We start from the raw sequence: 21934 nt of genomic DNA, 5'->3' as shown, positions 1-21934 counted from the left end.
TTAATTGTAATATAAAGTCGCTTTTAAGGAAAGAGGAGGGATTAACTTACGCTAATGCATGGAAGTTACTATTTCAATAAATCTTTTGTTGCTTGAATTTCCTTCTATTGTCGAATATGTTTAAAGATTAAATTTTAAAAATTTACATCAATATCAATTTGCATTACTATGTTTACCTTTTCTAATAATTTAAATTAGTAATATTAATTATTATGGCTGAAACATCCTTTTGTTTTATCACTCATTTTTATCATTGAAATGAATACTCTTACAACATTGAGACTTCTAAGCATCATGTGGTTTTAAACATATATTTAAGCTTTAAACTAAGGAATATATATTCCAAATTATGCTACGTATTATTATTAAAAGGTAACTCTAAGCTGACTATAGAAAAAATTAAGATTTAAACACTAATAGTGTAAAAAAAAAAGTTTTTTTTTTTTTATTACATCAGTTAATTTACATCTGCTTTACACCTTTTTATTTTCGTAAAAAAATAAAAAAAGATATTTTCATGATATGGCTCTATGAAATATACTCGTACTATTCAAGTTTTAGGTTATTTACAACAATAATCAATAGAGTATTCGTAACGCTAAATGGATGGTAAACAAACCAACTTTTTATTTTTAATTTTTTTTTTTTTTTTTTTTAAAGCTTACCATTTAACGAGGGAATAAGAATTTCCGAAGGTTTTCGAGTCGGAATGAAAATATAATAGCTAGAATAAAAAACATTATGAAAAATTATATTGTGTTATATTGTTATAGCTATTTTATTTCAATATTTTCTCTTATCATTTCCAATTTAGTTAACAAGAACTTTTGTTTGACCTTTGATTCCCTAAAGATCATTTTAAATAATAATGAAAACAATACCAGCATGGAAGGAAAAAGAAAAAATGGAAGAAGTAATTGCTCAGGATTTATAAAAACCTTATTTTTTCAAGAATTCTGATGTATATAAAAAAGAAAGCTTTAATTTTTTATATGTTTTTTTTTTTTTACTAACTATTTGATACTGATTTTTAACTCGTTAAAAAGTTTCTTCCAATTAAGAATATAGTTACAAAAACAACCACATAGAAACCACACTCTATTTTCATATACCAATATACATACATATATATATATATATATATATTCTGCCATATCTAAATAGTTTCAAATGGTTTTGAGCAGTATATTTCGCCAACGGGGCAGCAAAAACCTAAATTTGTTGTCACTAGTTTTGGTTTATCTCCACTTTTATATCTCGTATTTTTCACCTAGTTCCTATGTTTCTGCAATTGGTATTGCAACTGATGGTACAGTTAATGGTTGTAATCCTGATTCAAGTGCTATTTCCAGCCGTACGTCAGGGTTTCAAGTTAAGTTTTATAATTATAATTGGCTATCCTACAGTATTTCTGCAATTACCGGGACTCCTGATAGAACAACTTATTTAGAAGATTCCTATATTGAAGGCGGTTACGTTGATCAGGGGATGTTTGCACAAGTTAATGATGCCACCAATCTTACATATCTTTTTGAGTTGCCAGCTGGTTATGTTAATATCGCTGTTGAAGGTACTTTGCCATCAGGCTTTGGTTATACAGAAGAATTCTTCTTAACTAATTGGGCTATGGTTGCTACTGGTTATTTTGTCCCACCAGTTTCTGGTTCCTATCTCATTCAATTACAGTATGTTGATGATTTAGGTATCGTTTCTTTGGGTGCCGGTATTGCTTTTGATTGTTGTATGGAAAGTGGCACTTCTATTTCCATAGAAACATATCAAGTTTACTCTTTATGGACAGCAAATGGGCCAAGTGGTACCAACCAAATTCAAGTTGATTTAATTGCAGGTGTTTATTATCCTATTAGATTGTTTTACGTTAATACCAACAACGATGGTGGTTTAGAATTGGGTTATACAGGCCCAGATGGTGTTTACCATAACGAATGGGATGACATTGTTTTTAATATGGCAGACTCTTCTGAGGTCTGTGATGCTCCAGTAGTTACAACGACTGTTGGCTGGTCTCAAAACATTACAAGCACTTATACTACCACTACAGTTGTCACTTCAAAATCATCCACCATTACAGAAAATATTGTTATAATAGAAACACCAGATGCTGATGTTAGTTCAACCACCACTCAGCAATGGACCGGAACGTACACTACTACTTATGCAACTAGTATTACTACATACGTCGGGGCTGATGGGTTCACTACCTTGTCTACTTTATACTATGTCGAGACGCCAGCTGAAATCAGTACTACTACCAATGAATGGACTGGTACTTACACATCTACCTACTCCACTGGTGTTACCACTATTGTTGGGTCTGATGGATTGCCCACCACTTCTACTTTGATCTACATTGAAACCCCAGCTGAAATCAGTACTACTACCATGGAATGGACTGGTACTTACACATCTACTTACTCCACTGGTGTTACCACTATTGTCGGATCTGATGGATTTTCTACCACTTCTACTTTAATCTATATCGAAACACCAGAAGCTAAAGATACTACTACCACCTACACACCATGGACTGGTACATACACTTCCACTATTGGTACCAGTGTTACCACCAGTGTTGGTTCAGATGGTATTCCAACAACCTCTACTATCTACACAGTTGAGACTCCAGAAGTTGAAGGTACTACTACTACTTACACACCATGGACTGGTACATATACTTCTACCATTGGTACTAGTGTTACTACCAGTATTGGATCAGATGGTATTCCAACTACCTCCACTATCTACACAGTTGAAACTCCAGAAGCTGAAGGTGTTACAACCACTTACACACCATGGACTGGTACATTTACTTCTACCATTGGTACTAGTGTTACTACCAGTATTGGATCAGATGGTATTCCAACTACCTCCACTATCTACACAGTTGAAACTCCAGAAGCTGAAGGTGTTACTACCACTTACACACCATGGACTGGTACATTTACTTCTACCATTGGTACTAGTGTTACTACCAGCATTGGATCAGACGGTATTCCAACTACCTCCACTATCTACACAGTTGAAACTCCAGAAGCTGAAGGTGTTACTACCACTTACACACCATGGACTGGTACATTTACTTCTACCATTGGTACTAGTGTTACTACCAGTATTGGATCAGATGGTATTCCAACTACCTCCACTATCTACACAGTTGAAACTCCAGAAGCTGATGCTGTTACTACCACCTACACTCCATGGACTGGTACATATACTTCTACCATTGGTACTAGTGTTACTACCAGTATTGGATCAGATGGTATTCCAACTACCTCCACTATCTACACAGGTGAAACTCCAGAAGCTGAAGGTGTTACTACCACTTACACACCATGGACTGGTACATTTACTTCTACCATTGGTACTAGTGTTACTACCAGTATTGGATCAGATGGTATTCCAACTACCTCCACTATCTACACAGTTGAAACTCCAGAAGCTGAAGGTGTTACTACCACTTACACACCATGGACTGGTACATTTACTTCTACCATTGGTACTAGTGTTACTACCAGCATTGGATCAGACGGTATTCCAACTACCTCCACTATCTACACAGTTGAAACTCCAGAAGCTGATGCTGTTACTACCACCTACACTCCATGGACTGGTACATTTACTTCTACCATTGGTACCAGTGTTACCACCAGTGTTGGATCAGATGGTATTCCAACTACCTCTACTATCTACACAGTTGAAACTCCAGAAGCTGAAGGTGTTACTACCACTTACACACCATGGACTGGTACATTTACTTCTACCATTGGTACTAGTGTTACTACCAGTATTGGATCAGATGGTAAACCAACTACATCTACCATCTACACAGTTGAAACACCAACCAACAACGGTGTTACCACCACGTACACACCATGGACTGGATCTGTTACATCTACTATTGGTACTAGTGTTATCACTACTACTGGTACTGATGGTATTCCAACTACGTCTACCATCTACACAGTTGAAACTCCAACCGATCATGTTAGCACTACTTACACCACATGGACTGGTACATACGCTACCACCGTTGGTACAAATGTGATTACTACTACAGGTTCTGATGGTATTCCAACTACCTCTACCATCTACACAGTTGAAACTCCAACCGATCATGTTAGCACTACTTACACCACATGGACTGGTACATACGCTACCACCGTTGGTACAAATGTGATTACTACTACAGGTTCTGATGGTATTCCAACTACCTCTACCATCTACACAGTTGAAACTCCAACCGATCATGTTAGCACTACTTACACCACATGGACTGGTACATACGCTACCACTGTTGGTACTGGTATTACTACCACTACAGGTTCTGATGGTATTCCAACTACCTCTACCATCTACACAGTTGAAACTCCTACCGATCATGTTAGCACTACTTACACCACATGGACTGGTACATACGCTACCACCGTTGGTACTGGTATTACTACCACTACAGGTTCTGATGGTATTCCAACTACTTCTACCATCTACACAGTTGAAACTCCAACCGATCATGTTAGCACTACTTACACCACATGGACTGGTACATACGCTACCACCGTTGGTACAAATGTGATTACCACTACAGGTTCTGATGGTATTCCAACTACTTCTACCATCTACACAGTTGAAACTCCAACCGATCATGTTAGCACTACTTACACCACATGGACTGGTACATACGCTACCACCGTTGGTACAAATGTGATTACTACTACAGGTTCTGATGGTATTCCAACTACCTCTACCATCTACACAGTTGAAACTCCTACCGATCATGTTAGCACTACTTACACCACATGGACTGGTACATACGCTACCACTGTTGGTACTGGTATTACTACCACTACAGGTTCTGATGGTATTCCAACTACCTCTACCATCTACACAGTTGAAACTCCTACCGATCATGTTAGCACTACTTACACCACATGGACTGGTACATACGCTACCACCGTTGGTACAAATGTGATTACTACTACAGGTTCTGATGGTATTCCAACTACTTCTACCATCTACACAGTTGAAACTCCAACCGATCATGTTAGCACTACTTACACCACATGGACTGGTACCTACGCTACCACCGTTGATACAAATGTGATTACTACTACAGGTTCTGACGGTATTCCAACTACCTCTACCATCTACACAGTTGAAACTCCAACCGATCATGTTAGCACTACTTACACCACATGGACTGGTACATACGCTACCACCGTTGGTACTGGTATTACTACCACTACAGGTTCTGATGGTATTCCAACTACCTCTACCATCTACACAGTTGAAACTCCTACCGATCATGTTAGCACTACTTACACCACATGGACTGGTACATACGCTACCACCGTTGGTACTGGTATTACTACCACTACAGGTTCTGATGGTATTCCAACTACTTCTACCATCTACACAGTTGAAACTCCTACCGATCATGTTAGCACTACTTACACCACATGGACTGGTACATACGCTACCACCGTTGGTACAAATGTGATTACTACTACAGGTTCTGATGGTATTCCAACTACTTCTACCATCTACACAGTTGAAACTCCTACCGATCATGTTAGCACTACTTACACCACATGGACTGGTACATACGCTACCACTGTTGGTACTGGTATTACTACCACTACAGGTTCTGATGGTATTCCAACTACCTCTACCATCTACACAGTTGAAACTCCTACCGATCATGTTAGCACTACTTACACCACATGGACTGGTACATACGCTACCACCGTTGGTACTGGTATTACTACCACTACAGGTTCTGATGGTATTCCAACTACTTCTACCATCTACACAGTTGAAACTCCAACCGATCATGTTAGCACTACTTACACCACATGGACTGGTACATACGCTACCACCGTTGGTACTGGTATTACTACCACTACAGGTTCTGATGGTATTCCAACTACTTCTACCATCTACACAGTTGAAACTCCTACCGATCATGTTAGCACTACTTACGCCACATGGACTGGTACATACGCTACCACCGTTGGTACAAATGTGATTACTACTACAGGTTCTGATGGTATTCCAACTACTTCTACCATCTACACAGTTGAAACTCCAACCGATCATGTTAGCACTACTTACACCACATGGACTGGTACATACGCTACCACTGTTGGTACTGGTATTACTACCACTACAGGTTCTGATGGTATTCCAACTACCTCTACCATCTACACAGTTGAAACTCCTACCGATCATGTTAGCACTACTTACACCACATGGACTGGTACATACGCTACCACCGTTGGTACTGGTATTACTACCACTACAGGTTCTGATGGTATTCCAACTACTTCTACCATCTACACAGTTGAAACTCCAACCGATCATGTTAGCACTACTTACACCACATGGACTGGTACATACGCTACCACCGTTGGTACAAATGTGATTACTACTACAGGTTCTGATGGTATTCCAACTACTTCTACCATCTACACAGTTGAAACTCCAACCGATCATGTTAGCACTACTTACACCACATGGACTGGTACATACGCTACCACCGTTGGTACAAATGTGATTACTACTACAGGTTCTGATGGTATTCCAACTACTTCTACCATCTACACAGTTGAAACTCCAACCGATCATGTTAGCACTACTTACACCACATGGACTGGTACCTACGCTACCACCGTTGATACAAATGTGATTACTACTACAGGTTCTGACGGTATTCCAACTACCTCTACCATCTACACAGTTGAAACTCCAACCGATCATGTTAGCACTACTTACACCACATGGACTGGTACATACGCTACCACCGTTGGTACTGGTATTACTACCACTACAGGTTCTGATGGTATTCCAACTACTTCTACCATCTACACAGTTGAAACTCCTACCGATCATGTTAGCACTACTTACACCACATGGACTGGTACATACGCTACCACCGTTGGTACTGGTATTACTACCACTACAGGTTCTGATGGTATTCCAACTACTTCTACCATCTACACAGTTGAAACTCCAACCGATCATGTTAGCACTACTTACACCACATGGACTGGTACATACGCTACCACCGTTGGTACTGGTATTACTACCACTACAGGTTCTGATGGTATTCCAACTACCTCTACCATCTACACAGTTGAAACTCCAACCGATCATGTTAGCACTACTTACACCACATGGACTGGTACATACGCTACCACCATTGGTACTAGTGTTACTACCAGCATTGGATCAGATGGTATTCCAACTACCTCCACTATCTACACTGTGGAAACTCCAGAAGCTGAAGGTGTTACAACCACCTACACACCATGGACTGGTAAATTTACTTCTACCATTGGTACTAGTGTTACTACCAGCATTGGATCAGACGGTATTCCAACTACCTCCACTATCTACACAGTTGAAACTCCAGAAGCTGAAGGTGTTACTACCACTTACACATCATGGACCGGTACGTACACATCCACCATTGGTACTACTGTAGTTACTACAACTGGTACAGATGGTATTCCAACTACATCTACCACTTACACAGTTGAAATTCCAATGATTCCAGCTGGTAGTACTACATATGAAGCTTGGACTGGTATATATACTACTACCATTGGTACTACTGTATTTACTACCACTGGTACTGATGGCAAACCAACTACCTCTACAGTCTACACAGTTGAAACTCCAGAAAACTACGGTGCTTCTACCACTAATGTTCCATGGACCGGTACATACACATCTACCATTGGTACTACTATATTTACTACCACTGGTACTGATGGAAAACCAACTACCTCTACAGTCTACACAGTTGAAACTCCAGAAAACCACGGTGCTTCTACTACTAATGTTCCATGGACTGGATCCGTTACTACTACTGTTGGTACTTCGATTTTCACTACTACTGGTACTGATGGTAAACCAACCACATCTACCATCTACACAGTTGAAACCCCAACCAACAACGGTGTTACCACCACGTACACACCATGGACTGGATCTGTTACATCTACTATTGGTACTAGCGTTATAACTACTACCGGTACTGATGGTAAACCAACTACATCTACCATTTACACAGTTGAAACACCAGCTAACAACGGTGTTACCACCACATACACACCATGGACTGGATCTGTTACATCTACTATTGGTACTAGCGTTATAACTACTACTGGTACTGATGGTATTCCAACTACGTCTACCATCTACACTGTTGAAACACCAGCTAACCATGGTGCTTCAACTACTAATGTTCCATGGACTGGATCCGTTACTACCACCGTTGGTACAAATGTGATTACTACTACAGGTTCTGATGGTATTCCAACTACTTCTACCATCTACACAGTTGAAACTCCAACCGATCATGTTAGCACTACTTACACCACATGGACTGGTACATACGCTACCACCGTTGGTACTGGTATTACTACCACTACAGGTTCTGATGGTATTCCAACTACTTCTACCATCTACACAGTTGAAACTCCAACCGATCATGTTAGCACTACTTACACCACATGGACTGGTACATACGCTACCACCGTTGGTACAAATGTGATTACCACTACAGGTTCTGATGGTATTCCAACTACTTCTACCATCTACACAGTTGAAACTCCAACCGATCATGTTAGCACTACTTACACCACATGGACTGGTACATACGCTACCACTGTTGGTACTGGTATTACTACCACTACAGGTTCTGATGGTATTCCAACTACCTCTACCATCTACACAGTTGAAACTCCAACCGATCATGTTAGTACTACTTACACCACATGGACTGGTACATACGCTACCACCGTTGGTACTGGTATTACTACCACTACAGGTTCTGATGGTATTCCAACTACTTCTACCATCTACACAGTTGAAACTCCAACCGATCATGTTAGCACTACTTACACCACATGGACTGGTACATACGCTACCACCGTTGGTACAAATGTGATTACCACTACAGGTTCTGATGGTATTCCAACTACTTCTACCATCTACACAGTTGAAACTCCAACCGATCATGTTAGCACTACTTACACCACATGGACTGGTACATACGCTACCACTGTTGGTATTGGTATTACTACCACTACAGGTTCTGATGGTATTCCAACTACCTCTACCATCTACACAGTTGAAACTCCAACCGATCATGTTAGTACTACTTACACCACATGGACTGGTACATACGCTACCACCGTTGGTACTGGTATTACTACTACTACAGGTTCTGATGGTATTCCAACTACTTCTACCATCTACACAGTTGAAACTCCAACCGATCATGTTAGCACTACTTACACCACATGGACTGGTACATACGCTACCACCATTGGTACTAGTGTTACTACCAGCATTGGATCAGATGGTATTCCAACTACCTCCACTATCTACACTGTGGAAACTCCAGAAGCTGAAGGTGTTACAACCACCTACACACCATGGACTGGTACATTTACTTCTACCATTGGTACTAGTGTTACTACCAGCATTGGATCAGACGGTATTCCAACTACCTCCACTATCTACACAGTTGAAACTCCAGAAGCTGAAGGTGTTACTACCACTTACACATCATGGACCGGTACGTACACATCCACCATTGGTACTACTGTAGTTACTACAACTGGTACAGATGGTATTCCAACTACATCTACCACTTACACAGTTGAAATTCCAATGATTCCAGCTGGTAGTACTACATATGAAGCTTGGACTGGTATATATACTACTACCATTGGTACTACTGTATTTACTACCACTGGTACTGATGGCAAACCAACTACCTCTACAGTCTACACAGTTGAAACTCCAGAAAACTACGGTGCTTCTACCACTAATGTTCCATGGACCGGTACATACACATCTACCATTGGTACTACTATATTTACTACCACTGGTACTGATGGCAAACCAACTACCTCTACAGTCTACACAGTTGAAACTCCAGAAAACCACGGTGCTTCTACTACTAATGTTCCATGGACTGGATCCGTTACTACTACTGTTGGTACTTCGATTTTCACTACTACTGGTACTGATGGTAAACCAACCACATCTACCATCTACACAGTTGAAACCCCAACCAACAACGGTGTTACCACCACGTACACACCATGGACTGGATCTGTTACATCTACTATTGGTACTAGCGTTATAACTACTACCGGTACTGATGGTAAACCAACTACATCTACCATTTACACAGTTGAAACACCAGCTAACAACGGTGTTACCACCACATACACACCATGGACTGGATCTGTTACATCTACTATTGGTACTAGCGTTATAACTACTACTGGTACTGATGGTATTCCAACTACATCTACCATCTACACTGTTGAAACACCAGCTAACAACGGTGTTACCACCACATACACACCATGGACTGGATCTGTTACATCTACTATTGGTACTAGCGTTATAACTACTACTGGTACTGATGGTATTCCAACTACGTCTACCATCTACACTGTTGAAACACCAACCGATCATGTTAGCACTACTTACACCACATGGACTGGTACATACGCTACCACCGTTGGTACAAATGTGATTACTACTACAGGTTCTGATGGTATTCCAACTACTTCTACCATCTACACAGTTGAAACTCCAACCGATCATGTTAGCACTACTTACACCACATGGACTGGTACCTACGCTACCACCGTTGGTACAAATGTGATTACTACTACAGGTTCTGATGGTATTCCAACTACCTCTACCATCTACACAGTTGAAACTCCAACCGATCATGTTAGCACTACTTACACCACATGGACTGGTACATACGCTACCACCGTTGGTACTGGTATTACTACCACTACAGGTTCTGATGGTATTCCAACTACCTCTACCATCTACACAGTTGAAACTCCAACCGATCATGTTAGCACTACTTACACCACATGGACTGGTACATACGCTACCACTGTTGGTACTGGTATTACTACCACTACAGGTTCTGATGGTATTCCAACTACCTCTACCATCTACACAGTTGAAACTCCTACCGATCATGTTAGCACTACTTACACCACATGGACTGGTACATACGCTACCACCGTTGGTACTGGTATTACTACCACTACAGGTTCTGATGGTATTCCAACTACTTCTACCATCTACACAGTTGAAACTCCTACCGATCATGTTAGCACTACTTACACCACATGGACTGGTACATACGCTACCACCGTTGGTACAAATGTGATTACTACTACAGGTTCTGATGGTATTCCAACTACCTCTACCATCTACACAGTTGAAACTCCAACCGATCATGTTAGCACTACTTACACCACATGGACTGGTACCTACGCTACCACCGTTGGTACAAATGTGATTACTACTACAGGTTCTGATGGTATTCCAACTACCTCTACCATCTACACAGTTGAAACTCCAACCGATCATGTTAGCACTACTTACACCACATGGACTGGTACATACGCTACCACCGTTGGTACAAATGTGATTACCACTACAGGTTCTGATGGTATTCCAACTACTTCTACCATCTACACAGTTGAAACTCCTACCGATCATGTTAGCACTACTTACACCACATGGACTGGTACATACGCTACCACTGTTGGTACTGGTATTACTACCACTACAGGTTCTGATGGTATTCCAACTACCTCTACCATCTACACAGTTGAAACTCCAACCGATCATGTTAGTACTACTTACACCACATGGACTGGTACATACGCTACCACTGTTGGTATTGGTATTACTACCACTACAGGTTCTGATGGTATTCCAACTACCTCTACCATCTACACAGTTGAAACTCCAACCGATCATGTTAGTACTACTTACACCACATGGACTGGTACATACGCTACCACCGTTGGTACTGGTATTACTACTACTACAGGTTCTGATGGTATTCCAACTACTTCTACCATCTACACAGTTGAAACTCCAACCGATCATGTTAGCACTACTTACACCACATGGACTGGTACATACGCTACCACCGTTGGTACAAATGTGATTACTACTACAGGTTCTGATGGTATTCCAACTACCTCTACCATCTACACAGTTGAAACTCCAACCGATCATGTTAGTACTACTTACACCACATGGACTGGTACATACGCTACCACCGTTGGTACTGGTATTACTACTACTACAGGTTCTGATGGTATTCCAACTACTTCTACCATCTACACAGTTGAAACTCCAACCGATCATGTTAGCACTACTTACACCACATGGACTGGTACATACGCTACCACCATTGGTACTAGTGTTACTACCAGCATTGGATCAGATGGTATTCCAACTACCTCCACTATCTACACTGTGGAAACTCCAGAAGCTGAAGGTGTTACAACCACCTACACACCATGGACTGGTACATTTACTTCTACCATTGGTACTAGTGTTACTACCAGCATTGGATCAGACGGTATTCCAACTACCTCCACTATCTACACAGTTGAAACTCCAGAAGCTGAAGGTGTTACTACCACTTACACATCATGGACCGGTACGTACACATCCACCATTGGTACTACTGTAGTTACTACAACTGGTACAGATGGTATTCCAACTACATCTACCACTTACACAGTTGAAATTCCAATGATTCCAGCTGGTAGTACTACATATGAAGCTTGGACTGGTATATATACTACTACCATTGGTACTACTGTATTTACTACCACTGGTACTGATGGCAAACCAACTACCTCTACAGTCTACACAGTTGAAACTCCAGAAAACTACGGTGCTTCTACCACTAATGTTCCATGGACCGGTACATACACATCTACCATTGGTACTACTATATTTACTACCACTGGTACTGATGGCAAACCAACTACCTCTACAGTCTACACAGTTGAAACTCCAGAAAACCACGGTGCTTCTACTACTAATGTTCCATGGACTGGATCCGTTACTACTACTGTTGGTACTTCGATTTTCACTACTACTGGTACTGATGGTAAACCAACCACATCTACCATCTACACAGTTGAAACCCCAACCAACAACGGTGTTACCACCACGTACACACCATGGACTGGATCTGTTACATCTACTATTGGTACTAGCGTTATAACTACTACCGGTACTGATGGTAAACCAACTACATCTACCATTTACACAGTTGAAACACCAGCTAACAACGGTGTTACCACCACATACACACCATGGACTGGATCTGTTACATCTACTATTGGTACTAGCGTTATAACTACTACTGGTACTGATGGTATTCCAACTACATCTACCATCTACACTGTTGAAACACCAGCTAACAACGGTGTTACCACCACATACACACCATGGACTGGATCTGTTACATCTACTATTGGTACTAGCGTTATAACTACTACTGGTACTGATGGTATTCCAACTACGTCTACCATCTACACTGTTGAAACACCAACCGATCATGTTAGCACTACTTACACCACATGGACTGGTACATACGCTACCACCGTTGGTACAAATGTGATTACTACTACAGGTTCTGATGGTATTCCAACTACTTCTACCATCTACACAGTTGAAACTCCAACCGATCATGTTAGCACTACTTACACCACATGGACTGGTACCTACGCTACCACCGTTGGTACAAATGTGATTACTACTACAGGTTCTGATGGTATTCCAACTACCTCTACCATCTACACAGTTGAAACTCCAACCGATCATGTTAGCACTACTTACACCACATGGACTGGTACATACGCTACCACCGTTGGTACTGGTATTACTACCACTACAGGTTCTGATGGTATTCCAACTACCTCTACCATCTACACAGTTGAAACTCCAACCGATCATGTTAGCACTACTTACACCACATGGACTGGTACATACGCTACCACTGTTGGTACTGGTATTACTACCACTACAGGTTCTGATGGTATTCCAACTACCTCTACCATCTACACAGTTGAAACTCCTACCGATCATGTTAGCACTACTTACACCACATGGACTGGTACATACGCTACCACCGTTGGTACTGGTATTACTACCACTACAGGTTCTGATGGTATTCCAACTACTTCTACCATCTACACAGTTGAAACTCCTACCGATCATGTTAGCACTACTTACACCACATGGACTGGTACATACGCTACCACCGTTGGTACAAATGTGATTACTACTACAGGTTCTGATGGTATTCCAACTACCTCTACCATCTACACAGTTGAAACTCCAACCGATCATGTTAGCACTACTTACACCACATGGACTGGTACCTACGCTACCACCGTTGGTACAAATGTGATTACTACTACAGGTTCTGATGGTATTCCAACTACCTCTACCATCTACACAGTTGAAACTCCAACCGATCATGTTAGCACTACTTACACCACATGGACTGGTACATACGCTACCACCGTTGGTACAAATGTGATTACCACTACAGGTTCTGATGGTATTCCAACTACTTCTACCATCTACACAGTTGAAACTCCTACCGATCATGTTAGCACTACTTACACCACATGGACTGGTACATACGCTACCACTGTTGGTACTGGTATTACTACCACTACAGGTTCTGATGGTATTCCAACTACCTCTACCATCTACACAGTTGAAACTCCAACCGATCATGTTAGTACTACTTACACCACATGGACTGGTACATACGCTACCACTGTTGGTATTGGTATTACTACCACTACAGGTTCTGATGGTATTCCAACTACCTCTACCATCTACACAGTTGAAACTCCAACCGATCATGTTAGTACTACTTACACCACATGGACTGGTACATACGCTACCACCGTTGGTACTGGTATTACTACTACTACAGGTTCTGATGGTATTCCAACTACTTCTACCATCTACACAGTTGAAACTCCAACCGATCATGTTAGCACTACTTACACCACATGGACTGGTACATACGCTACCACCGTTGGTACAAATGTGATTACTACTACAGGTTCTGATGGTATTCCAACTACTTCTACCATCTACACAGTTGAAACTCCAACCGATCATGTTAGTACTACTTACACCACATGGACTGGTACATACGCTACCACTGTTGGTACTGGTATTACTACCACTACAGGTTCTGATGGTATTCCAACTACTTCTACCATCTACACAGTTGAAACTCCAACCGATCATGTTAGCACTACTTACACCACATGGACTGGTACATACGCTACCACCATTGGTACTAGTGTTACTACCAGCATTGGATCAGATGGTATTCCAACTACCTCCACTATCTACACTGTGGAAACTCCAGAAGCTGAAGGTGTTACAACCACCTACACACCATGGACTGGTAAATTTACTTCTACCATTGGTACTAGTGTTACTACCAGCATTGGATCAGACGGTATTCCAACTACCTCCACTATCTACACAGTTGAAACTCCAGAAGCTGAAGGTGTTACTACCACTTACACATCATGGACCGGTACGTACACATCCACCATTGGTACTACTGTAGTTACTACAACTGGTACAGATGGTATTCCAACTACATCTACCACTTACACAGTTGAAATTCCAATGATTCCAGCTGGTAGTACTACATATGAAGCTTGGACTGGTATATATACTACTACCATTGGTACTACTGTATTTACTACCACTGGTACTGATGGCAAACCAACTACCTCTACAGTCTACACAGTTGAAACTCCAGAAAACTACGGTGCTTCTACCACTAATGTTCCATGGACCGGTACATACACATCTACCATTGGTACTACTATATTTACTACCACTGGTACTGATGGAAAACCAACTACCTCTACAGTCTACACAGTTGAAACTCCAGAAAACCACGGTGCTTCTACTACTAATGTTCCATGGACTGGATCCGTTACTACTACTGTTGGTACTTCGATTTTCACTACTACTGGTACTGATGGTAAACCAACCACATCTACCATCTACACAGTTGAAACCCCAACCAACAACGGTGTTACCACCACGTACACACCATGGACTGGATCTGTTACATCTACTATTGGTACTAGCGTTATAACTACTACCGGTACTGATGGTAAACCAACTACATCTACCATTTACACAGTTGAAACACCAGCTAACAACGGTGTTACCACCACATACACACCATGGACTGGATCTGTTACATCTACTATTGGTACTAGCGTTATAACTACTACTGGTACTGATGGTATTCCAACTACGTCTACCATCTACACTGTTGAAACACCAGCTAACCATGGTGCTTCAACTACTAATGTTCCATGGACTGGATCCGTTACTACCACCGTTGGTACAAATGTGATTACTACTACAGGTTCTGATGGTATTCCAACTACTTCTACCATCTACACAGTTGAAACTCCAACCGATCATGTTAGCACTACTTACACCACATGGACTGGTACATACGCTACCACCGTTGGTACTGGTATTACTACCACTACAGGTTCTGATGGTATTCCAACTACTTCTACCATCTACACAGTTGAAACTCCAACCGATCATGTTAGCACTACTTACACCACATGGACTGGTACATACGCTACCACCGTTGGTACAAATGTGATTACCACTACAGGTTCTGATGGTATTCCAACTACTTCTACCATCTACACAGTTGAAACTCCAACCGATCATGTTAGCACTACTTACACCACATGGACTGGTACATACGCTACCACTGTTGGTACTGGTATTACTACCACTACAGGTTCTGATGGTATTCCAACTACCTCTACCATCTACACAGTTGAAACTCCAACCGATCATGTTAGTACTACTTACACCACATGGACTGGTACATACGCTACCACCGTTGGTACTGGTATTACTACCACTACAGGTTCTGATGGTATTCCAACTACTTCTACCATCTACACAGTTGAAACTCCAACCGATCATGTTAGCACTACTTACACCACATGGACTGGTACATACGCTACCACCGTTGGTACAAATGTGATTACCACTACAGGTTCTGATGGTATTCCAACTACTTCTACCATCTACACAGTTGAAACTCCAACCGATCATGTTAGCACTACTTACACCACATGGACTGGTACATACGCTACCACCGTTGGTACTGGTATTACTACCACTACAGGTTCTGATGGTATTCCAACTACCTCTACCATCTACACAGTTGAAACTCCTACCGATCATGTTAGCACTACTTACACCACATGGACTGGTACATACGCTACCACCGTTGGTACTGGTATTACTACCACTACAGGTTCTGATGGTATTCCAACTACTTCTACCATCTACACAGTTGAAACTCCAACCGATCATGTTAGCACTACTTACACCACATGGACTGGTACATACGCTACCACCGTTGGTACAAATGTGATTACCACTACAGGTTCTGATGGTATTCCAACTACTTCTACCATCTACACAGTTGAAACTCCAACCGATCATGTTAGCACTACTTACACCACATGGACTGGTACATACGCTACCACTGTTGGTATTGGTATTACTACCACTACAGGTTCTGATGGTATTCCAACTACCTCTACCATCTACACAGTTGAAACTCCAACCGATCATGTTAGTACTACTTACACCACATGGACTGGTACATACGCTACCACCGTTGGTACTGGTATTACTACTACTACAGGTTCTGATGGTATTCCAACTACTTCTACCATCTACACAGTTGAAACTCCAACCGATCATGTTAGCACTACTTACACCACATGGACTGGTACATACGCTACCACCATTGGTACTAGTGTTACTACCAGCATTGGATCAGATGGTATTCCAACTACCTCCACTATCTACACTGTGGAAACTCCAGAAGCTGAAGGTGTTACAACCACCTACACACCATGGACTGGTACATTTACTTCTACCATTGGTACTAGTGTTACTACCAGCATTGGATCAGACGGTATTCCAACTACATCTACCACTTACACAGTTGAAATTCCAATGATTCCAGCTGGTAGTACTACATATGAAGCTTGGACTGGTATATATACTACTACCATTGGTACTACTGTATTTACTACCACTGGTACTGATGGCAAACCAACTACCTCTACAGTCTACACAGTTGAAACTCCAGAAAACTACGGTGCTTCTACCACTAATGTTCCATGGACCGGTACATACACATCTACCATTGGTACTACTATATTTACTACCACTGGTACTGATGGAAAACCAACTACCTCTACAGTCTACACAGTTGAAACTCCAGAAAATCAAGGTGTTACTACCACTTACACCCCATGGACTGGATCTGTTACTTCTACCATTGGTACTACTGTATTTACTACCACTGGTACTGATGGCAAACCAACTACCTCTACAGCCTACACAGTTGAAACTCCAGAAAACCACGGTGTTACTACCACTTACACCCCATGGACTGGATCTGTTACTTCTACCATTGGTACTACTGTATTTACTACCACTGGTACTGATGGCAAACCAACTACCTCTACAGTCTACACAGTTGAAACCCCAGAAAACCACGGTGTTACTACCACTTACACCCCATGGACTGGATCTGTTACTTCTACCATTGGTACTACTGTATTTACTACCACTGGTACTGATGGCAAACCAACTACCTCTACAGTCTACACAGTTGAAACTCCAGAAAACCACGGTGCTTCTACTACTAATGTTCCATGGACTGGATCCGTTACTACTACTGTTGGTACTTCGATTTTCACTACTACTGGTACTGATGGTAAACCAACCACATCTACCATCTACACAGTTGAAACCCCAACCAACAACGGTGTTACCACCACGTACACACCATGGACTGGATCTGTTACATCTACTATTGGTACTAGCGTTATAACTACTACTGGTACTGATGGTATTCCAACTACATCTACCATTTACACCGTTGAAACACCAGCTAACCATGGTGCTTCAACTACTAATGTTCCATGGACTGGATCCGTTACTACTACTGTTGGTACTTCGATTTTCACTACTACCGGTACTGATGGTAAACCAACCACATCTACCATCTACACAGTTGAAACACCAACCAACAACGGTGTTACCACCACGTACACACCATGGACTGGATCTGTTACATCTACTGTTGGTACTAGTGTTATCACTACTACTGGTACTGATGGTAAACCAACCACTTCCACCATCTACACAGTGGAAACACCAACCAACAACGATGTTACCACCACGTACACACCATGGACTGGATCTGTTACATCTACTATTGGTACTAGTGTTATCACTACTACTGGTACTGATGGTAAACCATCCACTTCCACCATATACACAGTTGAAACACCAGCCAATTATGACATTAGTACTACATTCACATCTTGGGGTGGTGCTTACACTTCGACGTATTCCACTAACATTTTCACTGTTACTGGCTCTAATGGATTGTTTACCACTTCCACTATTATTTACGTTGAAACACCAGGATTTGGTTATTTCAACACTACCAGTTCTAAATCTTTACCATTGACTTCTATTCCAGGTACCACTAACACTGAGCCATTTACAAACCCAAGCAAAGGTAGCTCCACTTCAGAAACCTTTACTAATTCAGCTCCAGGTACTACCTCCACTTCTGAAACTGTTTCTCCAGTTAATCCAACTACTGAGACATCTGGATTGCCTTCTAGTGTTACAAGAACTACTGTGATTGTTACATCTGGCAGAACCATAACCTCGACTATAGTCACATGCGATGCTACTACCACCACTATTCCAAACAACAACAACAACAATAATGGTGGTTCTAACAATTCCGGTTCCGAGGTTTATTCTGTTAGTTCTGAGACTTCCAATACACCAGTTACTGTTACTAAGACTAGTGTATTCACTACATCTGGTAGTACCATTACTGCTACTATCACCTCCACTATTGTTCCAAATAACAACAACAACAACGGTGGATCTGGTAGTTCTGAAACTGGTAATACACCAGTCACTGTTACCAAGACTAGTGTATTCACTACATCTGGTAGTACCATTACTGCTACTATCACCTCTACTATTGTTCCAAATAACAACAACAACAACGGTGGATCTGGTAATTCCGAAACTGCTAATACACCAGTTACTGTTACTAAGACTAGTGTATTCACTACTTCGGGTAGTACTATCACATCTGTTATTACATCTACTATTGTTCCAAACAACAACAACAACGGTGGATCTGGTAATTCCGAAACTGCTAATACACCAGTTACTGTTACTAAGACTAGTGTGTTTACCACATCTGGTAGCACCATTACTGCCACTATCACATCCACTATTGTTCCAAATAACAACAACAACAACGGTGGATCTGGTAGTTCCGAAACTGCTAATACACCAGTTACTGTTACTAAGACTAGTGTGTTTACCACATCTGGTAGTATCATTACTGCTACTATCACATCCACTATTGTTCCAAATAACAACAACAACAATGGTGGATCTGGTAGTTCCGAAACTGCTAATACACCAGTTACTGTTACTAAGACTAGTGTGTACACTACATCAGGTAGTACTATCACTTCTGTTATTACATCTACTATTGTTCCAAACAATAATAATGAAAATGGATCAGGTTCTTCAGGCAATGCTAGTGAATATGTTGAGACTATTTCTTCTGGTTCTGTTTATACCACTGTTACCAAGAGTGCCAATGGTAACTCTGGTAATTCCGACAATGTTATTACCAAGACCACATCTGGTGGCAAAGTTAGCACCACCACTATTCAATCAGAAACTGTTTCTAGCACAGCTGCTATTGAGGTTCAAAGTATTCAATCTCAACCAGCATCTAGTGGATTAATTTCTATTTACCAAGCTGGTGCTGTTTCAAACAGAATATCTACCTTCAAGATGTTCTTTACTTTATTTGTTTTGTTTTTCAATTTATTTTAAGATTACTCTTGTGAAAATTTATTTTTCGAATAGTATCTGATATATTTAGTTTATTTTTTTTTTTTAAGTTCGTCAGTTTTTTTTGTATTTATTTTGTTCAGATTTCGTATTTTGTGTTTTTTGTGTTATTTTTTAGTTCGTTATTTTAATACCATTAAATCAATTTAGTTTTTCATACTGTAAGTTGTTTTTATTTCTAATAAATTTTTTTTTTCTGATTTTTTTTGGTATCATTGGAATACTATTTTCTTTCTTGTTTCTCATACTAATTTTTTATTTTAATTCTTCTATTGCTGAGTTCAAAAGTTTAATAATAACAGTAAAAAGAAGTGTCTTAAACTATGAAGAATAAGATAGATCTATTCTTTTGGAAATAAATACTCGATCAATGAGATAAGTTATGTTGCGTATTTTAAACCAATAATTCCAAACTTATAAGTCTGCTTAGATTCTATAAAATCGATGTTTATTTGTAACATGATTGGTGATCAACTTTCCCTTCATATATATATTATTCTTTAGTTAACAAGCTCTATTTTTTTATTATTCCATAAGTCAAGTGTTTGTTAATAATTAGTTCATATAAGTGCTTGCTTTATTACAATGTATAATCATAAGCTTATATCGAAAGACGAGTGTGAATATGCAGCAATATGCATTCCTTGTCAACGGAGTACTTGTCATATTTCATCAACTTTAGCGTATATTAAAAGAAAAAACATACAAGTAGAGATCTTGTAATATAGATAGAAATTTGGAAACAATATTGAATGGTATTTGATTCATTGTGTATGTTCAATTGAGATGTTGTGATTCATTCATTTTAAGTTTGCTGCTATTTGGTGTTAATTAACAAAAATAAACTTTATTCTTTACATATAATGAATTGTAACACAATCCATAAAACAAAACAAACTTGTTATTGAAAACTAGTCTTAAGTTTATTCATTGGGTTTTATCAGATCTACTGTTCTTGTTGCAATATGTAATATTAAACCACTTAGTTTTTAATTCTTGTTGCTTCATATGTTATCTG

The 21934-nt window shown here is 40.4% G+C and overlaps 1 protein-coding gene across 1 annotated transcript; it reads left to right on the top strand.

Moving 5' to 3' along the window:
- Nucleotides 1-1170: 1170 nt before the first annotated feature.
- SCDLUD_004412 (uncharacterized protein) lies at nt 1171-20898 on the top strand (the record flags this gene model as incomplete). Its single annotated transcript, XM_046081373.1, has 1 exon — nt 1171-20898. The coding sequence occupies one exon, from the start codon at nt 1171-1173 to the stop codon at nt 20896-20898; it is 19728 nt and encodes a 6575-aa protein (XP_045932924.1).
- Nucleotides 20899-21934: the final 1036 nt, after the last annotated feature.

The sequence above is a fragment of the Saccharomycodes ludwigii genome, chromosome VI (genome assembly GCF_020623625.1).
Source record: "Saccharomycodes ludwigii strain NBRC 1722 chromosome VI, whole genome shotgun sequence".
NCBI classification, from domain to species: Eukaryota; Fungi; Ascomycota; class Saccharomycetes; order Saccharomycodales; family Saccharomycodaceae; genus Saccharomycodes; species Saccharomycodes ludwigii.
The sequence above is the reverse complement of the archived record's forward strand: the minus strand, read 5'-3'. Positions and strand labels throughout refer to the sequence as shown.